Source organism: Podarcis vaucheri (assembly GCF_965113315.1).
Source record: "Podarcis vaucheri genome assembly, chromosome: 2".
In the NCBI taxonomy this organism is placed as follows: Eukaryota; Metazoa; Chordata; class Lepidosauria; order Squamata; family Lacertidae; genus Podarcis; species Podarcis vaucheri.
Window position 1 is genome coordinate 80696009 of NC_138760.1, and position 16785 is coordinate 80712793.

The 16785-nt window shown below is 39.4% G+C and overlaps 1 protein-coding gene across 18 annotated transcripts in view; it reads right to left on the minus strand.

Annotated features, from left to right (window-relative positions):
• The window catches only part of PBRM1 (polybromo 1), a 58815-nt gene that overhangs the window by 32520 nt on the left and 9510 nt on the right, over positions 1-16785 (minus strand). For all 18 annotated transcript variants that reach the window (XM_082214630.1, XM_082214629.1, XM_082214645.1 and 15 more), the window contains 11 exons: positions 15874-16021; positions 15441-15584; positions 14593-14709; positions 13223-13291; positions 12312-12410; positions 10353-10438; positions 8391-8486; positions 6035-6126; positions 4245-4461; positions 2833-2974; positions 2140-2237 (listed from right to left, as the gene is read on the minus strand). In XM_082214630.1, the coding sequence (XP_082070756.1) occupies positions 2140-2237; positions 2833-2974; positions 4245-4461; positions 6035-6126; positions 8391-8486; positions 10353-10438; positions 12312-12410; positions 13223-13291; positions 14593-14709; positions 15441-15584; positions 15874-16021 (1308 nt within the window). The remainder of the gene's footprint in view (positions 1-2139; positions 2238-2832; positions 2975-4244; positions 4462-6034; positions 6127-8390; positions 8487-10352; positions 10439-12311; positions 12411-13222; positions 13292-14592; positions 14710-15440; positions 15585-15873; positions 16022-16785) is intronic.

Here is a 16785-nt window from a genome sequence, read left to right on the forward strand (position 1 = left end):
AACTGTATAGAACAGGCACATCCAACTCCCAAGAGACTGCGATCTACTCCCAGTATAAAAAAAAACTGGCAGTGATCTACCCTTTGTCATTGGAGGGAGGAGGAGCATGCATGAGGTGGGTGGATTGCCCAGAGTTGTTGAGCTTTTTTGAGATAGGATTGCACAGAGCTCTTCAGCTTTTATTTGGTAGCTTTTGGTAAACTTTATTTAATCCCACGATCGATAAGGGTCCCATGATCTACCAGGATCAGCTGAGGATCTACTGATAGAATGTGATCTACTGGTTGGACATGCCTGGTATAGAACAACAGCTTAAACTTTACACCAGCACAAAGCCCGAAGGGGCAACTTGACTGAGAGAGCTAAATTACCACCAAAACTACCATTAAAAGGCTATTATAAAGGTATTGGTGGGAGGAACGGACAGGAAGCTTTTCACCTGGTGCACAGCCACCAGGCAAGTGTCTTTGGGGAGGGCATGTAATATATGAAGTGCCACCACTGAAAAGGCCCTCTCCCCGGCAGACACCTGCATTACCACATTAAGCAGGGGAACCTGGAGAAAGGTATCGGATGAAGATCTTAAAAGCCTTGGTGGGAATACCTGGGGAAAGGTGTTCCTTCAAGCAGCCTGGCTCCAAGCCATTACGCAGAGGCAGCTGGTGGCACTCACATGACCTCCTATTCACTGGGAGGTAGAGGGGAAAGTGCAAGGTCAGCGCAGCGCAAACAGGAGCACGGGATTGGTTGCACAGGAGCACTTGCACAACGTCAACATCACCCTTCCACCTCGCAGTAAGCAGCAGTGACACAGGCGACAGGAGGTCAGATGAGTGCCACTGCCTTCTCGTTGATCACTGCTGCTGTGAAACAGACCACTGCTCTGTTAAATAGAGTGGCAGCAAGATGTAACATGGGGGAGAGGCACTTCACGGAGAGGTTTCCTAAATCACTCTGTGAAGTGCCTGCCTCCCCCCTGGTTATAGATGACTGCAGTGAGGTTTCGCAGAGCAATCTCTGAAGCTCTCCTCTCCTTTAAAAGGGGTTATGGCAAGCGGGGAGGGCACAAGTGATGAGGTGGGTGAGTTACAATTTCTCTGCTTCATGACCACCCAGGTACCAGGCTGGTTGGTGCTACAAATAGAAAAACTGTTAATACTGCAAAGATTAATATTGAAGACTTTTAAAAATCATGCTCTGAAAGATTTAATACAGGCTTCCTCAGCCCTCCAGATGTTTTGAGACTACAGTTCCCCTCATCCCTGACCACTGGTCCTGCTAGCTAGGGATCATGGAAGTTGTAGGCCAAAAACAGCTGGAGAGCAGAGGTTGAGCAAGCCTGATTTAATATAATGAATTTCCTCTCCCTTCCTCAAGCACAATGATCTGGTATAAGCAGTGCTTTTTTTCTAAAGAAAATGTTCAGGGGCACTCTCATTTTCCTACTCATATTGAAATACTGCCCTTCAATGTGGCCAAACTTAGATTCACAAAATGTTTAGGGTTATGCGTCCCCCCAGAAAAAAAAGCACTGGGTATAAGGAACTGCTAAGCTAACGAAGTCAAAGCAATGGTGGTGAAACTAATCTCAAAAGTGAACTGTGATGTTGCATTCACAGTCATATTATTTAGAGAACCTTTCCCAGTATTATCTGAAAAGAGAGTAAAATGGAAATATGAAGCCTCCCGTCCCACCTCCTGGGGTCTTCAAAGGATCCCAACATTTAGAGGTTTCCTGAACAATCAAGTAAAGCATTTTCCAACCACACCTTAACCCCTTAATAGGTACACCTTTCTTTCTGATTTAACAGTTTACTTGAAGGTAAGAACTGTGTTCAATGGGGCATATTCCCAGCTAAGTGCATATGATTGATTGCAGCCTTATCCATCTATATGGTATTGTACCTTTTAACAGAAAATAGGAATATTTAGATAAAATACCTATGTCAAATATCACATTTAAAATTTCTTATCACCTCAGCATATGGACCAGGGTATAATATTATTATTTTTTGGCAAACTGTATATTTACATATTTGATAGATCACCTTGTCAATAAAGACACAGCTCATAACTGGCTTTAAATAACTGAAGATTAAATCAAATAATTACTAATTATTATTAACAGCAAATGCATACCTTTTTCTTTTTGAACTTCCAGCATCAGATGTTGCAGAAGAGATCATACTGTCTCCATCCTCGATATCATCTCTTCTGGCTAGCTCCTTCTTCTTTGCCTGGAAGAAAACAAATCCCTAGAGTTAAATTCAATCCACTGAATGTCCCCTGAATGCATGAATATTTAACAGCTCCAGAGATAATGTTCATTCTGAAATGCAGTAATATAGTAGTAGCATCAATAGAAAGCAATAAGATTTTTTCCAGCCATTCAAGTTACATGTATAAAGCAAAATATTAAATACTGTACACAGAATATCTAAATAATCAAGCTTATTCCAGAACAGCAAGCCTTCCATCTAAGCTTCTACTGCAAAATGTCTTACTAGCTATCAGTTACTCTTAATACATATATCTTGAAAGCTGTATACAATGTCTTCTTCAAAAACCTGATTTCAGATTACCAGTGCAGAAAATTAGTTTAGCATGATTCATTTCTCATCCAGAATATTCATTTGTATTTCCAGCCATATGGCTATCAGTTAAAAACTCTCATTCGGAAACACATAGAATAATGCTTAGAGTTTAAACACAGAAATAGCACCAAGAAGAATTACTATCACAGCGGTGTGCCAATGCAGATATAAATGCACCAAATGCTAGCTCCTACAAAAATAACCCCAGAGACGTAGCTATTTGAGTGTGAAGTTTTACCTGCATAACCTGCTGCATTTTCAGTACTCTCTTGTAAATGGCAGAATTGGGGACATTATAACGTTTGGCATTTTCAAACATCAAGTTTAAATCGCATTCCAAATGGTCCAGAGTTTCATATTCATGGTTCTTTAGTTTTGTTCTGTAGAAGAGATAATCAGTCCCATTTCACTGGTGCAACAATTCCTGTTACTTTTTTAATAAAACATAATCTACTAACTTAAAAGTGCTGAATTAATATCCTCCCCAGTCCCCCCCCCCCATCCCTCCTCAGCTAGTGCCGGAGGAGTTAGAAAAGAAAAAGAAATAATTCTAATGTTTCCCAAGCACATGACAAAATCAAGATACAGGAACATCTCTCATGACACTAGAAGGCTTCAAATGTGATTTTAAATGCCCTGCATGGGGGTGAGGAAACAACCTGTCATGAGGATGTACACACTGCCCTGCCTCTCATGCTCCCATCCTGGATGTTTAGCCCCAGTCTTCCCAAGTATATTTTGGAGGCGTATGCTTAGAAAACTTAGGGTGATCAGGAACCGGACAGTGCAGGGTTTCAGATCACACTGAGACTTCTAGCTGAGATCACTTGACCATGGTTCACAACTAGGCCTGGGCAATCTATCAATACATCACCCTGGACTGGTTTGAGGTCGAAAGCATGATGGCGCCTTCCCCCAATGGTATATCATGGGTGAAACCACCGCTGCCCCTGAGTGAGCGGCGCTGGTTTCACCCCGGCACCTCATGGGACAGGGCCTGATGCAGCTTGTTCCTCCCTCCACTTTTCAACATTGCAATGTTTCACTCTATCCCAATGTTTGGTTGGTGATACACTGCGATGTTGAAAAGCTGGTATCGTCCAGCCCTATTCACAACCCCACTGCCCTCTTCACATGCTTGCTCTGAACGTCTCATGAAAGCTAAAGAATGGGCATGTTAACCATATGTGAACACTAGAGCTTTACTTGAAAATAAACAGTCAGATCATTACTGTGATCAAACATGAACAAATGTATTAGAAAAAGAATCAGGTGAATTGTACTTCTAGAGATATTTCAGTTTATCAAATCTCAATCGTTCATATGTAGATTAAAGCATAATTAAGGCTAAAGTGAAAGAAGGGTAATGTGATTACTTATGAATTAATCATCTACCTTTATTTGGATCACCTTAAAGCTTATATATGATATTATGCTGGCATTCCAAGGGTTTAATATGTAAAGAGACTCTTCACTCTCAACTGCTAAAACAAGGAGCTTAAAATCTTGTACATACACACATATAGGATTTAGGTAAAATCATACAATCTATCAAATACAGTACAGTCATTAGAAGAGCTGGCTCATGGTTTAAGATTGGTAAATAAGCTGTATTTGAAACCATCAAACATTATGCCGCACCAGTTTTACCTGATTTGCTGCAATGAAATAGGCATTTTGATTTGTTGGTAATAGTCAGGATACTTTTTCTTCGAAGGCAAATGAAAAAAGGGTTCTGATATGAGCTGACCCTGGTTGTTCCTGCAGTTCCTAACTATATCATAAAGCTGATAGAGAGGGTTGGAAGTATCCATAAATGAAGTTATGCTCTCGGCTTCAGACTCCCCTTCTTCATAACGGGCAGCAGCTAGAAACGGGGAGAAACAATTACACAATTTCAGCATCATTTTATCTGTTTTAAATAGTAAATGAGGTAATACTGGATCGTTCAAAGAAGAATGCAACTACTTTCTGCTACCTGGCGGGTTTCATAGTTCTAATAAGAGACTGAGACCTTACAAGTTTTCTATGATATCTGCTGCTGATTCTCCAGCTTCAAAACAGTTTTATCTGCAGTTGGCTGGAAGGATCAGGTAGTTACTTATTCATTCACTATCTACAGGTAGGATTGGACATTAAAGGACCAATACAGGCAAATCCAGGAAATGTGGAAACAACCTTAAATCTACGAATGTGGCAGCTTCAAGAAACCAGGCAGGAAACCATGATGAAAGAAAAGCAAAAAGCACCTGCCACATTACCCACATTTGTCCTTGCTGGCCCTAATCAAAATTAAAAAACATAAACTCATGTGGAAGAAAAGGCTATGGCCATAAGAGAAGCAAAATAGAAATAGCCACTGACCATCGATACGGGAATATCAATAATATAAGCAAATTAGGGAGGAGTTATTTTTGTGCTACGTTCTGTGAAAATTATATACCTCAGCTCCATAAAGCTGAAATACAGGAACCAAAATTATGAAACTGACAAAGAAGAATGAAAAGAGTCAGTACAGAGCAGTGCTGGATTTACGTATAAGCTAAACAAGCTATAGTTTAGGGCCCCACTCTCTTGAGGGGACCAAAAATATGTAAAGAAAAAAACCTGGATGTACATTTCCAATATATAAGATAAAAAACAAATAAAATAAAATCCACATACAGCAACAGTGTATTGTGTTGTGTAAGCTCCTATGATGTAAGTAATGGGCCCTGCCTGCTAGCCTGCTCCCTAAACTATCACTGGTTTGCTCATTTCTATATACAGGGTGTCTACATTCTGCATGGACTTTTCAACAATTACTTTGATAAAATACATACTTTGTTATGTGCAAATGGCTTTAGATACCTATTAGGTCCATAAATTACCGTATATTCAACACATCTATTCAACACAAAAGACAGCGACAATTTGTTGTTGACAAAGGACAGCTGGACCTATAAAGGGCCCCATTACCTTCAGTAGCTTAGGGCCTCATCAAACCTAAATCCGGCCCTGGCACAGAGACACTAGCAGAACAATTGGGTGAGAGGGGATAGTTTAGCATATTTACTCTAAAGAGAACAAGAGGCATGGTTAAATAAGTGCTCTCTCATTCCTGAGATGAGAAAGTCTAAATGTAGGTATTTCCTGCAAAGCAATGTAAGATTTAAATTTAATATGCACTAGATTGTTCAAAATAGACCTGGGATTAATGTAGTTTAGGGACAGCCAATGTAGTGTCCTCCACGTGTTACTGAACTACATCTCCCATCAGCCCCAGTCAGCATGACTAATGGTCAGGGATTATGGGAGTTCTAGCTCAACAACATGTGGAGGGCTGTCCAACATGCACTTTTATTAGATACTAACCTAAAAGGTTGTCACTCATTTTAATCTGAAAGGACAGGAGGGCTAGGAACTCCACAAATGACCTTTTCCTAAAGATATTGACCTACCAGCCAAAACAGCATCTTCATCGCTTTCAGATCCATATTGCAGTGCCATGGTTATTGCTGATAAACGATCTCCTTGGACAGCTCTTTTGTTACTGTGAATTTAAAACAAAACGGCTATTGAATGAAAAATTCCCTAGGGAGAGGAAGAATAAATCTACATTTAAAACAGGAGCTTTTATCTAAGTGATACAATAAAAATAAGCATATAGAAGAAGGTGTGTGTGTGTGTGTGTGTGTGTGTGTGTGTTTTACATTATATGAATTTGGTGACAGAATTTAAATTTATGAACCAGCTTTCTTCCAGCTAATGTTTCAGATTTATCGCCCATGAGTTCTTCTGATAATAAACTCAAGCTAATTTTAATTGTGATTAAAAGTGCAGTTGATAATTAAACTAGTAAAGCAGTTTTAATTATCATGCATTCGTGCTCAGCAGTAGGCAGATTACAAGACTGCAGCTTTGTAAGATGTCAACTTAATGAAACGCTTTATATGGGAAGAACTGTCTTGCTGATACACTGTTTTCTCAAAGCAGTGATATTTTAAGCTTATTATACATTCCATACGCTGTGACTTATGAATTATTTAATGTAAGAAAATATTCTGAAACTCAAATGTTTGAGATGTGCAATGCTGCTGTCTTACAACAATACTACAGTGGTACCTCGGGTTACATACGCTTCAGGTTACAGACTCTGCTAACGCAGAAATAGTACCTCAGGTTAAGTACTTTGCTTCAGGATGAGAACAGAAATCGTGCTCTGGCGGCGCGGCAGCAGCAGGAGGCCCCATTAGCTAAAGTGGTGCTTCAGGTTAAGAACAATTTCAGGTTAAGAATGGACCTCCAGAACAAATTAAGTACTTAACCCGAGGTACCACTGTATTGGCATTAAATGCCCAGGACAGCAGTACCTCAAGGAGTGCCTCTCCCCATATAAGCCAACCTGGACTGAGGCCCTTCTTCATATGCCTCCTCCCAGAGAGGTCTGGAGGGGGGCAGCAGGAGAACAGGCCTTTTCTGCAGCTGCTCCCCGTTTGTGGAATGCTCTCCCCGGGGAGGCTCACCTGGCACCTTCATTATATATTTTTAGGCACCAGGCGAAAACATTCGTCTCCAACCAGGCCTTTGGCCAATTCATGTTCTACAGGCTTTGAAATGCGTTTGGGGGTGTTCTTGTTTTGTTGCTTCTGTTTTGACTATTTATTTGTGCCTTTATCTTGTGAACCATCCCCACATCTTTTGACAAAGGGTGGTATATAAATCTAATAAAATAAATAAAATGAAATTATGTAAAGGAAACCCCCTCTCCCCCCGCTCAAAATCATTCGAAAACACACACACACACACACAGAGAGAGAGAGAGAGAGAGAGAGAGAGAGAGAGAGAAATTGAAACTATTAGGCTCTGCTGAGTTGCCAAGGTTCTCTACTAGGAGTTTTACCCAAATAATGAAATCTTGTTTAATTGAAGAAAGAAATTTGCTTAACGTTGCATACAAATAAAACAATAATTCCTTAAGAATAAATCAGGAAAGGGCTCTTTGCCCCAAGTCCTGCTTATGGGTTAGTCATTGTGGGAGACAGAATGCTGGAATAGAAAGGTCTCTGGTCTGATAAAACAAAGCTCTTATGCACTTGGGTAATCAAATATTACTGCCTGTTGAGAAGGGTCATTGTACTTATTTTACAAACATTTTGCTTCTAATTCAGGGATGGGGAACCTTTGGCTCTCTGGGTGTTGTTGGCCTCTAACTCCCATCAGCTTCAGTCAGCATGGTCTATGGTCAGGCATGATGGGAGTTGTAGTTCAGAAACATCTGGAGAGAAACAGGTTCCCCATCCTTGCTTTAAATGAATTTGTCACTGAGAGTTCTTTTTGCATTTCACTGTTCTCTCCTTCGCTGCTTACAACCACTACCACCAGTGTGTGTGTGTGTGTGTGTGCGCACGCACACACACACACACACACACACACACACACACACACCTGAGGATTACACTATATATATTTGATGAATTGGGTGCTAGTCCATGAAAATTTATGGCACAGTATATTTTGCTACTCTTTTAAGGAGTCACAAAACTCTTTCTTGTTTTGACTTGTGGAAGTATATTTTGGCAACTGAGTATTTTCATCTACAGAACTATTCTACGTAATTCCATTTTAGGAAAACAAAGAGGCTGCTGTAATGTTTCCAGGAACCAAACAAGCTCATTACTTATTTTTAATTTTTTAAATTTTCTTCCCCATATAAGTGAAATGGACCGTTCTGATTTAGAGATTGGAGGAAAACAACCAACATAATCTGTTATAAAAAGTGGATGAACTGAATAACATCCAAAGATAATTACTCACCGATAATATTTATTAGCAGCATTTCTGTCATCGACAACACTGCCTTTACCCTGTGAGGAAGGACCTGTCAGCTTGGAAGCAGCCAAATTTGCAGTCCTTTATGAAGCATGAACAAGCCAGAGAAAGTGAAAAAAAGAAATCCACCAGACAGCCAAGATGATATACAGTTAGGATGAAGTTTTTTTACAGAATAAGTATTGAAATATAAGTTAAAAAGGGTTGTGCCATTACATTTTAGTGAAAAGGGTTATGCTAAATGTTACTGAGCTTCATATCAAGGTGAGAGTAATGCATTTTAGGAGCCACTGTCTAATGCTAAAAGTGTTTCTTCATCTGTACTATGAGGTTATTCCCATTAATTTCGCACAAAGCAGATACAATGAAAACTGCAGCCTCCATTTTTAGTCCAACATACAGTAGAAGCAAAGTCGTCTAAAACTGTGCTATTTTCAAACTGGAAGGAATAACACATCCAAGTGCAATGTATTACCAAATAAAAGCACCTGTGTTAGAGGCAAAAGGCCATGTCAAGGTCAATTCTCAAGCAAACCGTGTTGCAGAAAAGCAACAAGAGAAGGTTTCTAGGTTCATAAACACAATAAGTAGTTAAAAAGTACAGTATTTTAAGCTCTGAAATATATGCAGGAGACACAAAGAAGAAAAATATACAAGAAAAACTGAAGAAAATTCCTGTCATTACCATATAATCAAAAACCAAGCAACTGCACAGCATTAATAAAGAGGGATGTTAAAGAATTTGAATGACAAGTTCTACTCTTGAGGTACATGAGCTTTGGGGCCTTCCTTCATGCTCTCACTTCAAAATTTTGCAACAAAAAGAAATTCATATTAAAAATTTCAAATGGACAGTTTTGAAGCAGAAGGGAATTACAAAAGTGAGCTATGTCAGAAATTTCTGCACCAGCAGCTTTGTAGCCCAATATTCTGTATGTTTTCTTGGAAGTCTTACCACTATCAATTGGATTTTCTACCAAGTGTTTACAGGACATCACACTGTATTTGTGGAAACATGGGAATAAGTCCTCTACTGTAATGCACCATGAAGATTTTGTCATGGTGGTCACCAAACTTCTGACTGAGATTAACTGAACTGACTTATCGTCACAAAGATGGGGGTCAGGCTAAACTGGCTCTAGATAGCACAGGCTGAATTTCTATGGTTGTGGAAAGTCTAGGCCTAGGCGAAAATATAATCCTTTGGAAAGAAGAGGCACAGCTGTTCCCCAGTAGCATCAACTGCAAACAAGGTTGAGATAAGATTCAGGTGGGTAGCTCTGTTGGTCTGACACAGTCTAAATAAATAAATAAACTGTCCAGTAGCACCTTAGAGACCAGCTTGTTTGTTCTGGGTATAAGCTTTTGTGTGCAGTATGAGCTCTTTCTCAGAAGGGTAGTAGGAGATGGGTGATTGACTCAATGGGTATGGTAAACCTGTTGAGGACTGTTAACGACTACAATTAGTCCTACAGGAAAAAGAATGAGATAGTATGCAGATGACCAAAACACCACCCCACCCTCCCACTATATATAAGGGTCTGGTGACTTCTGTTTCAGTGTATCTGAAGAAGTGTGTATGCACACGAAAGCTTGTACCCAGAACAAACTTAGCTGGTCTATAAGGTGCTACTGGACAATTTTTTTTATTTATAAGGTCAAGATAAGTTGATTATGGGGCATTTGGTGTCTGGCCTGTTCAGCAGAGTCCCAATGCAAACCTTTCCAATGGCTCAGACTGTTGTGAAAATCTATGTTCATTAACAAATGAAGAAACTGGCTGTATGATTTCCAGATCCAGCTGTTTCTCCACAAGTTAGGGTCAGAGATATTTGAAACCAAATAGAATAATATATAACATGAGTTAATTTGAGCTAATATTTCTCTGTAGATTGTTTTTCTAAAGTAAAGAGAAAACTTGAGTAACTTTCATTCTGCCCACGGTACCTGATTCGGAGACTTGATTTGGTCAGTTCAGAATGCTCAATTTCTGCTTTCTTCATATTAAATATTTTCTTTATTGCATTTGCATCCTGTTAATAAATTGAAAATGTATTTTATTTATTTTTAAAGGCTAAAGATGACATCATCAGTATTTACGGACGAATGCTCCTTGAAACTGTATTTAAACAATATGTAAGATAAATTCATTTAGCTAAAAACTTTTCATAAAGAAAGGAAAGGAAAAATATCAATATTTATGTTGTATTAAACAGAGTACAAGACATAATGCAGTTGCACCTTGGAAGTCAAACGGAATCCGTTCCAGAAGTCCGTTCAACTTCCAAAATGTTCAAAAACCAAAGCACGGCTTCTGATTGGCTGCAAGAAGCTCCTGCAGCCAATCAGAAGCCACAGAAGCCCTGTCAGACATTCGGCTTCCAAAAATAGTTTGCAAACCGGAACAGTTTGTGACGTTCAGGAGCCAAAACGTTCGGGAACTAAGCTGTTTTACTTCCAAGGTACGATTGTATACAAAACAATCTAAGCCCTAGGTGCATGAAGGCGCTTCTCTGTTGTGGGAAAGGCCACACCTACAGTACAGGCTCCTTTTTTTTTTAACGATATTTATAGAAAAAAGAATTATTTTTTTAAATTACAAGAAAAAAAGAGAAAAAGAGAGAAAAAAAGAAAAAATAAAACCATCATTTTCAAATTCTCCACTTTCATTACCTTCTTTCCATGACCTCCTCCCATCTCTTGTATCTTAATTAATAATTATCACAGCAAATCCTTTCCATAATTCATAATATTCTGTCATTACATTACCTTACTCTATTTTCATCTTATCTTATAAAAAACCTTAAAATTTAAGACTTAAATCTTATTTTTGCCAACTTCTCATAACCATTACCTTTTTACCTAATTCTTTAAACATTTTTACAAGAGCCAAGTAATTTCATTTCAACATTTTTCCAATGTTCATCAATTTTATAAAAAAAATTCCTAATGATAGAAAAAGGAAATAAAAACAATCCAATCTTCTTCCAGCGTCCCTCCCCCCGGTCCCGGAATTGTCAGTCCTTTTTATCCTATTAGTCTGGCACATTAACCTGGTGATCTTATATCCGAGGCCTTCAAATCTCTTCCATGTCCCTTCCGCGGCTCTTCTTCATATTTTCCTTTCACTCATGGGAACTCCAGCTTGGTAGTGTTTTTGACCCTTTTCAACAAATCAGCCCCTTTCCCATAGTCCAGACTAGACTCCATGTGGTATTTTTTCAAATTCCCTCCAAAATTGGAAGCCCCAACAACTCCAAATCTCTGACAGCCCATTGCCAGACTCGGAAAGTCCAAACATCCCTGCATAGGGGGGTCAGTCCAACCCCCCATTTCCAAATCAATCCAAACTTTGTCTTTCCAAATCTGGTTTTTTCCAAGTTCATTTGTCAAATCCAAAAGCTCATTTTCCTGCTGGGCCATACAGTACAGGCTCCTGTTAGGTCAACAGAAAATTCCACAGCATGATTCTTCCACGGCATGAATCTTCCACTGGCAGTATCCTTGCCAGCTATAGGTGACATTAACCCCCCTAAAATGGGGCAAGCCTTGGATCTGTCGGGCGCAACCCCTTCAATCTCCAGAGAACCCCCAGAAATGTCTCCCACATCCCTACAGACTTGAAATTGGCATTCAAAAATTTTCCCCTTTGGAACTAAGTTTTGGAGAGTGGAATGAGATAAAAAATTAAGTGGGGGCAAAAACAGAGGTAAAAATCCACCCCCTGCATTTCAGCCTGGCTGATGCATGGCACCATGATTTTGGAAATGGCAGCGAATCCACCATTTCGTATCCTCCCCTGTCCCTAACTCAGAACTGCACTGATCATTACAGATCTTACTGTTCCAAAACCTGATAAATGCATTTGAATAAAACACTTCATATTAAAATGCTAAGTTACTTTACCTTGAATACTTGAGACCCAGGTTCGTTGTAAGTTTTGGCATTCTTAACTAACAGGTCTATGTCCTTGGCCATTGCATGAATGCTTTTATAACTTCCATTCTAAGAACAAAAAATGGAACATATTATGTATGCATTAATTTTATTTATTATAGTAAAAGGTTGCAGTTCAACCTCTTCGTAGTTCTGTCAAGTTTGTCATCATTTTCACGTGGGAGCAACTACTGTGTGGGAAATCATGGTACAGAAAGCAGCGCATAGATTAGGTCCAATAAATCACATGAAATGACTACTGTCTGAAGCAGCCATAAATGAACTGTTGTACCAAAACCAGTTCAGATGTAATGACCTTGGCTTAATAAGTAATGGTTAATTTAATGAGAAAATGAGTGTCATGCTCGCAAACCTCATTCCGCTTGTGTACAATTTTCAGGGTGTCTACTGCAGCTTGTTTAAACCATAGTTTCCTACTCTGTGCGATGCCAAATACTGGGAAACTGTGGTTTAACACCAGCTATCCTGGTTAGTAAATAAAGATTAAATGAGTTAAAAAGGAATGCAAAACAGTGGTGTAAAAAAAAAAAAGCTATGATAGAAGCACCAACTGCATAAGATGAGTAAAGGACAATGATCACGTTGACAAAACATTCCTTCTCAGCTTAAATAAACAACGGTCTATTAAACCTATACTGCTTAGTCTAAACCAGTCTACTTGTTCAGTGATTGTCACTACTGTAGTGACATAAATGAATAATTTCAGTTAAGTCCCAAAATGCACAAGTAATATCATTAACCTAAACATACTTTTGCCCCCAGAAAACCAAAATATTGCTTTAACATTCATTTCCATATATATTTACTTTTAAATTTGCTAAATCGCTTTTATAAAAGTGACTCCAAAAGTTGTACGGCACCTGTATTCGCTGGGCAATAGTCTTCAGATCTATGGGCTCTTTAATTATTGCATAATAGTCAGGATATTGCTGAAAAACAAAATTAATTCCATCTGAAATAAGCATAAACAGTGATCTATCAACCATCCTATCACTAGTTTCAACAGAACCTTCCCAACTAGGGCTACTGTCAGGGAGTTGCTATCGGAACAGGGGAGTGAGGCATGGGAAAACAGAGAGCCGCCCACGCTTCTGAGAAGCATGGGGAAAGCCACACCTCCAGTGGAGCAGAGGCAGAATGGGAAAGCCAAGCAAGGGGAGGGCTCAAAGATGCTACTGAGAGCCCAAGCGCCTCACCTAGCCCAGCCGGCCACTGTTATGCCGAGGGGTGAAACACAAGGAGGGAAGGCGGAGATTTAGGGTGTCTAAGTTCTTATGCTGGAGGGGAAACTGGAAGGGGCCACTCCCGGAATCTGCAAGTGATTGAGACGGACATGAACTTTCTGGTCCTGCACTGTAAATAGTTTGTACCAATAAAAACTTGCCAGAGACAGGTCGGAGTCCTGCCTGGTTACTCGTCAGCAACCACTACACCGCCTGACAGCTACAATCCTAATGACATTTACTAGAAAGTAAATCACACTTAAACAGATTTTTAAAAAGCAAAATACTTAGCATTATATTGTAAGAAAGGGGTTTCCTAAAAACAGTGTAGGCACACAATCTGAACTACTATATGCGTGGGTAATAGTTCTTGTACAGCATAGTGTATCATTTAAACAGTTTGTGTGTGCGATATGATTAGCCATCTTCACATATCCCATGGAAGAGGGAGCAAGCTTGTTTTCTCCTGCCCTTGAGGGTAGGACTTGAATCAAGGGCTTCAAGTTACAAGAAAGGAGATTCCGACTAAACATTTGAAAAAACTTTATGACTGTAAGAGCTGTCCGGCAGTGGAATAGTCTCCTACGAGAGGTGGTGGACTCTCCTGGATTCCTCCATTGCAGGGGATTGGACAAGATTACCTTTGGGTCCCTTCCAACTCTAAGATTCTATGAATCTAAGATTATATATGTGTGTATGCACATATACACAGTTTCTCATCTCTGATCCCAACACTTTTACTCGGCAGTCCCAGTGAAACCTCCTTGCAAGATCCTGTACCTGGGATACACAGCCTCTGTACAGTAATGATTTCTTGAACTGGTATTATGAGTTGACAGTGTGTTATTCTGGTTTTGCTGGCATAGACTGCTTTACGACTAGTCTGTATCATTAAGTATATAAGACTCATGAGCTTGATGGTGCAGCCCAAACAGAACTACTGTCCATCTTTAATTTGAATGGGGAAAGCCTTCGGTTTACATTAAAAGTTCAGCATTATTACTCACCACTTTAGAGGGAAGCTTCTGAAAAAGCTCACTGATGAGATGGCCTGATGGGTTTGTGGCTACAACTACGGCTCCAAGAAGCTGTTCCAGAATTTCTTTTAAATAACCTGGAGAAGACTGGCACAAAAATGATATTGTAAAATGATTTAAAATGCTTAGGACCGGGTATTTGCTGCTGGCTTCTACTGGTACTGGTTGAAGAAATACAGGTTTTTTCTTTTACAAATTAAGGAAAAGCAGTAAAGACATAAACAGTTACTAATCTGCTGTTAGCTAGTCTGGCAGGGGCATACATTTTAGAATAAATAAAACAAGATCGCAATGTGTTTTCAACCAGGTTTAATAATGTATTAATACTTAAATGTTTACAAAAAAGTACCTTAATGTTTTAACTTATACTGTGCGTGTAAAAGGAAACTATCTGGCAGCATGCTTTAATGTATGATTACATTTACAGCTGGTCACTGAAGAGCAGAATATAAACGGAAGAGATTAATAAAAATAAATATATAAACATATACTGTATAACATAATCCTTTTGGTAGACAATTTAGTAACTAAGGAAAAAACAATATGCTACTTATAGCATGGCTCTCTTATTACTGATGCAGTGCCACCAGTGTTCATAACAGATTACTGAATACCCAGTCAGGGAGTTTACAAACTAAAATACTGGCAGATACAGGGGAATGGCAGGGGCAAACAGGGAAATAAGGGAAGCAATTTGTTACCATTTCAGTTATGCTACATTTAGGTATTGTTACAGGTTTAATTGCAATAGGGCAGGTGCACTTTGTACCCTTTTGCATTTGAAATGCTTATACGTAGCTGGTAAAGCTCACACTTACTATTTCAGAAATTGTCCCTTGATTGTCATGGCCCTCGTCGTCGTCATCGTCATCGTCAGGATCTCCCTTCTGAACAAACTCGTTTTTTGTGCGTATATATAAATCCCACAATTTACAGGCAGCCTTATATTCAGGGGAGTCTGGCTGTGTTAAAAAAACCCAAAAGAACCTGTTTGTTAATCAATAATTTTTATGTCACTTTTAACATTTATCAAATGAAATAACAATTCCATCAGTTAAAACTATGCTACAAATGAGAACAAAGGCAGAACTTAAAAATAATTTCCGTAAAGTATATATGGTATACACTATGAGGAAACTTCACAGAATCAGCAGTACAGTAGAGAAGGTAAATGAGTTTTGGACTCCATTAAAACACAACTGAGCGACACAATGGGCAAATGATGACTTTCAAAACAAAAGATTTTGTCACCTTATAATATGATTTTGCATTATTAAATAACAGCTGGAAGTCAGCAGTTAGCACGTTCACATCATCATATTCCTCCATTTTTAGCTTCTGTTGGATTTTCATTAAATCAATAGGCTGAGAAACCACTTCATAGTAATCTGGCTGGTTTCTATTGTAAGAACAGAGTTATTGAAAATGCAGTTAATTTAAGCAAATGTGCAGCATCTAGCAATACCCAAACTTTCATACACGCTACTGCAAATGGATAGTTAAATACACTATGAACACAATTTGAAAAACATTAAAATACAGTGGTGCCTCGCAAGACGAAAAGAATCCGTTCTGTGATTCTCTTCGTCTAGCGGTTTTTTCGTCTTGTGAAGCAAGCCCATTGACGGATTAGCGCTATTAGCGGCTTATCGGATCAGCTGATAAGCGGCTTAGCGGCTTAGAAAAAGGGGGGAGGGGAAAAAACCCGAAGGAACTCGCAAGACATTTTCATCTTGCGAAGCAAGCCCATAGGAGATTCGTTTTGCAAAGCACCTCCAAAACGGAAAACTCTTTCGTCTTGCGAGTTTTCCGTCTTGCGAGGCATTCGTCTTGCGGGGCACCACAGTACAGTTAAACAAACAACACTTCACTCCAAGGTGGCTAACTTGTGGCTCTCCGGATGTTGTTGGTCTATAAACCCTGACCACTGGCCATGCATCCTGGGGCTGATAAGAGCTTTATTCTAAGCATATCTGGCCATTACCCTATATTTTTCACAGCAATGCAACTCTGTCATAATACACCTTAAGGTTTTATGCAAAAATTCAAAGTTAACACAGTCACAAAAGCCAACTTTTTCTCCAATGCAAGTATGGCTAATCTGAAGCCCTCCGCACATTGTTGGACCACAACTCCTATCACCTCCAACCACTGACTATGCAG